Consider the following 5,654-nt stretch of genomic DNA (forward strand, 5'->3'; position numbering starts at 1 on the left):
TGCCATGGGTAGCAGGAACAATAGCTATTAGCGAAAACACAGGTGTTTAGTAGGGACCCTTGTGGGTATATCCATTACTTGAACATTACCACCATATTTTCTCCCATTTGCCCTATTAGGAAGCCCACCATGGACTTCAGGCTTGTCTTGCAGTACCATGTTTGGCTTCCCTCCCTAGAAGCAGGCAAAATAGCAATCAATTGGTAAATTTCTGGCCTTGCCCACATTATCTGCACTATGATCATTCCATTGAAGCCTCACATTGTATTCCATAATATATGCAATTATTTATCAACTAAAAATAAAACTTAAAAAGAAATTTATTTACAATGTGATACAAAGCATATAAAAATATATATATAGGAGATAAATTCCTGGTAACACATGTGCCACATTTCTAATAGTTGATGTGCGTGATGGTAGCCAGATTTGAGAGAAATGTTTCTTTTGGATTTTCAAGTGTTTCCCAGACTGCTTATATAATTTTTTTTATTTAGAAATAAAATAAGCCCTTTCTTTACTTATACTATTATTACAGTGCTTTCCATGAACTAGTATCTTCACTTTTTCCTTCTCTATGAGGCCGGCTTTCTCTGGACAGAGAACCTAAACTTTATTTATCTTTTTATTTCGCAGAGCCTATTTATTATTGTAATCATGCATTCATTCATTGGACAAGTTTTTTTTTCAGCATGTTATGTACAAGAAGTCGATATTTGTAATACAGGGATAGGATGCAGTTATGGAAGATAATGTATTCATTGAGGAGAATGAACAGTAAAAAAACAAATAACAACAAAAATCATAACCCAGTATAAGTGAAGACAATCTAGACATGCGTGAAAGTTGATGTCTATAATACAAATGAAGGTTGCCTGATTCACCCCTGGGAGTCAGAAAAGCCTTCGGAGGGAAATTAATCTTGAAAGATGTGTAGAAGTCACCCAGGATAATGACGGTGGGAGGTGGTAGCTGTCTACACAGGAGAAAAAGTGGAGCAAAGGCCAGAGAAATTAGAGTACATCAAGAAGACTCTAAATAGTTCAAGAAGTTTGAGTCAGTGTGAGTGGTGAATGGAGACATCCTGAGAGACAGAGTCGTAGGCTGGAACATAAAGGATATTGTATGCTTTGCTAACAAGTTAGGTTTCATTGTGAAGGCTTGAGAGAGTACTGAAAGACTGAAACGAATCTCTTTGGGATCATCTGCTTTTTATTTACCAAGATATCGCTTACACAAATGTGTTGTGAACAAGAATGAAGGCAGTAAAGTAAATAGGTCAATAAAATAGAAAGGAAAAATGGCTAGGTCCTTGACTAAAGTAGGGATGCTGAGAATAGTAAAAAGGAGATAAAGAGATAAAATTGGGAGTTAAATTGTAGATAGGCTCAATAAGATTTTATTAGTTGTGATAAAATAAGAGGAAGAAGACTAGGAGGGCTCACAAGTTGCAGACACAAGAGACTGGGTGGATGATGGTGTCACTCCCCAGATATACAGTTTGGAAGGAAAGAATGCCAAAGAAAAGAATGAATGAATTTGTTATGGGGAAGGCTGGGTTTGAGGTACTTGTGGAATTTCCAACTGAAGACTCATTGAATTGTGGTCTAGATGTCTTCTGAGAGATCTGTCTATAAGTCTAGGTATGAGAGGCATTTTAACATGCTCATTATATATAGAAAAGAATGTAAGTAATTTCCCAGAGAGTTAAGTTGAACCATTCTCTTTTTATGCAGAAGACACATAAAAACAAAAACAATCCTGTAGGACATCAATATATGAAGTCACTGTGAATGAGTCTGAGGAACAACCAAAGAAAGCTGGGAATGTGTGATATAAAATCCTCTAACAAATTAATATTCACATTTCTTTCAACAGGAACAATTCACAGAGAAGATGGGGATCGGAAACCATACCACAGTGACAGAGTTTATTATTTTGGGGTTAACTGAGGATCCTACACTTCGTGACATCTTCTTTGTGATATTTCTAGGAATCTACATTGTCACCTTAATAGGCAATATCGGCATAATCACTTTAATAAGAAGCTGTTCCCAGCTTCACACTCCCATGTACCTGTTCCTCAGCCACTTGGCTTTTGTGGACATAGGGCTGTCCACAGTAGTCACACCTATAATGCTTATGGGATTCCTAAGACATGGAGTGGCCCTCCCTGTTACTAGCTGTGAAGCCCAGCTCTATTCTGTAGTCATGTTTGGGATGTCTGAATGCTTCCTACTGGCGACCATGGCCTATGATCGCTATGTGGCCATCTGCTCACCCCTGGTGTACTCCACCTACTTGTCCCCCAGAGTCTGCATCCTCTTAGTGGTGGCTTGCTACCTGGGTGGATGTGTGAATGCCTCAACATTTACTAGTTGTTTATTGAGTCTGTCTTTCTGTGGACCAAATCATATAGATCATTTTTTCTGTGATTTCTCTCCTTTGTTGAAACTTTCCTGCTCAGATATCTCCATTCCTGAAATGATACCTTCCATCTCTTCTGGATCTATCATTGTGGTCACAGTATTTGTTATAGCCATCTCCTACATCTACATCCTCATCACCATCCTGAAGATGCGCTCCAACGAGGGGCGCCACAAGGCTTTCTCCACCTGCACCTCCCACCTCACAGCGGTTACTCTCTACTATGGAACGATTACCTTCATTTATGTGATGCCCAAGTCCAGCTACTCAACTAGCCAGAACACATTGATATCTCTGTCCTACACAGTGGTAATCCCCATAACGAACCCCTTTATCTATAGTCTGAGGAACAGAGATGTAAAGGAGGCACTAAGAAAGGCAACTGTCAGAATATATTCTTAGGATTAATTCACAGCATTTCAGACAACCTATAAAGTTTTCATTATCGGTATCACACTTAGGACCTACCAAATACTGCTTAACTGACTGCTTAAAATAAAATTATATTTATTTGTTCTAATTTTCACTTTTAAATACTTGTAGACCAATTGGGAGACACCTAGATATCAGTAATAATGATAGTAATATTTATTATTATTATTAAACTCTTATAGATGCCAAGCATTTTTCCTTTATTTATTTTGCAAACAATAGCTTTTACTTACTGTGTGCCAGGCCCTATTCTAAGCGTGTTACATATGTTAACTCATTGATTCCTCACAACAACCCTATGAAGTGATGCCACTATTTGTATTTCACAAATAAATCATCTGGGCATAGAGACATTAAGTGGAATGTCCAAAGTCATGACGTTAAATATGGGACCAGTAAGTATTTGAATCAAGAAAGTTTGATTCCAAACCATTATTTTTCTTCATTTAATTTTCTCAGCAATCCTATGATGCAGGAATAAATTTCCCATAATTTACAGTGGAGAAAACTGTATTGAAAGATACAGTAGTTTTTACAGATAGATGTAAACTTAAGTCCTCTGTTTCCAGGATCCATGCACTTAACCTATATCAAACCATGACCATCGGCCTAATGACATCAACATTGCTACTGAGCTAGAGGATTTGGGCAGGACAATCCAGCTTAAGCTGGAACTTTGTATCAATTTTTTGAACAAACCCTACCACTAGATGGTCTAGGTTGTGTAGGCTCTGAATGAGGGTGAAAATTTGAAAGCTGGATTGGTTGTCATCTTTTAGGAGATCAGATCTTAACACCAAGACCACATGATTTAGCTAGTAGTTTATCCATATTTTAAAGCACATTAAAAACAAATAGTCTCCTTAAATATAATGTAATATTTATTTGTAGCAATTAAAAGCAGTGTCCTTTAATTCTTTTTTTTTTTTTTTTTTTTTTTTTTGAGACGGAGTCTTGCTCTGTGTGGCCCAGGCTGGAGTGCAGTGGCATGATCTTGGCTCACTGCAAGCTCCGCCTCTTGGATTCATGCCATTCTCCTGCCTCAGCCTCCCGAGTAACTGGAACTACAGATGCCCACCACCAAGCTGGCTAATTTTTTGTATTGTTTTAGTAGACATGGAGAATTAAAAACAGTGTCCTTTAATTCTAAGCATTGCAATTAATGTGTTAACAACAATAGTAGTTCCATAGGTCTGAATTGATACAGAAATTAGAACATGTTTAAAAAAACAAACAAACAGAAATGTTGCATATCACATTAACTAAATGTTTTTCTTGGAGAATGATTTATTTTCATTTACATTATCACCATAAGACTAGAAAGGATGAGGAGAGGTCTGCTGGAATACAGAAACTACCAATTCCAAGCAAATATCGAAACAACTGTTTCTGGCATCTGGGAGGAAGACTTAGAATCCAGGTGTCCTTTTTACCTCAGTGTAATGGAGAGAGAGAAATGAGGGTTGGGAAACATAGGAAATTTTTTTAACAAAATGAAAAGTATTTAAAATATGCTGTTCAGTGAAAATATAGAGTATCTATAATATTCTGGCAAATTTTTAAATAGAAAATACAGAACAAGGAGTGAAAGGTAACAAGGAAAAACTAAAACACAGGAAATGAATAAATAATGGGGTTTTAGACACATTCCATTTTGAGTTTCTCTTGTTTTAATACTTTATAATAAAAAAACATTAAAAGTAGAGAAAGTTTAATAGTATATGCAAAAGACTTGACACATACTAGGCACTCAAAACCATGTGGATATTTTGAATACAGGTGGAACATAGCTGCCTGAATTTCCCCTTTGAGTATTGGGAGAGTATATTCTCCTTCACATTTATGGACAGTAGAATTGTAGCCACATTGTAAATCCCTGTGACCTTGGCAGGGTCTTCCAACCCTTTAGTCATGCATCTTGCACATTAGAGGGATGCAGAATCTAAGGTACTCTTTTCTTAATGTTGTTGGAGACAGTTCAGTTCAACATTATGATTTCCTGAGCACTTATTTAATGTCAGGTATTGTGCTGATTTAAAAAAAAAAGCCATTGTCTGATCTCTAAATACTTACTATATTGTATAAAACATATGTGTCCCCGCCTAGAAGTAGCTTCTCCATTCCTTCTCGAATCTCTGTTGAATTTGGCCCATCTGCCTTTACTCCAGCTTCCATCACTCCATCAGGGTGACCCAGAAGTCCTACAAAGTGTCCACCCCTGGTCCGGGACTTTTAGCAGGGGCTCCTACAAGAGTGGGCCCAGAGCCCACATCAGCCCCTTGAGCTTCGGTGGGCAGCAGCAGCAGCAGCTTCTGGGGCTACAGGGCCCCAGGATGGGTTTGGGTGGAGGCTATGCTGGTCGGATAATATGGGGGCACAACCGCTGTCACGGTGAGCCAGAGCCTGCTGAGCCCCATAAGCTGGAGGTGGACCCCACAGGGCTAGGAAAAGCTGAAGCTGGAGGTAGAGTTTGGTAATATGCAGGGGCTGGTGGAGGACTTCGAGTAAATGTAAGGATGAGATCAACACATAGACAGAAATGGAAAATGAATTTCTTCTCATCGAAAAAGATGTGGATGAAACTTACATGAAAAAAGTAGAGCTGGAGTCTCACCTGGAAGGGTTGACTGACGAGATCAACTTCCTCAGGCAGCTGTGTGAAGAGGAGATCTTTGAGCTGCAGCACTGGACTTTAGACACATCTGTCATCCTGTCCATGGACAACAGCAGCTCCCTGGACATGGACGGCATCATCTCCAAGTCCGCACTTAGTCGCGGAGATGACCAGCCACAGT

The 5,654-nt window shown here is 38.8% G+C and overlaps 1 protein-coding gene across 1 annotated transcript; it reads left to right on the forward strand.

Annotated features, from left to right (window-relative positions):
- Positions 1 to 1,896: 1,896 nt before the first annotated feature.
- LOC112607405 (olfactory receptor 491-like) lies at positions 1,897 to 2,829 on the forward strand. The gene has a single exon (XM_025358531.1). The coding sequence runs from the start codon at positions 1,897 to 1,899 to the stop codon at positions 2,827 to 2,829; it is 933 nt and encodes a 310-aa protein (XP_025214316.1).
- Positions 2,830 to 5,654: the final 2,825 nt, after the last annotated feature.

Source organism: Theropithecus gelada, chromosome 14, assembly GCF_003255815.1.
Source record: "Theropithecus gelada isolate Dixy chromosome 14, Tgel_1.0, whole genome shotgun sequence".
Classification (NCBI taxonomy): Eukaryota; Metazoa; Chordata; class Mammalia; order Primates; family Cercopithecidae; genus Theropithecus; species Theropithecus gelada.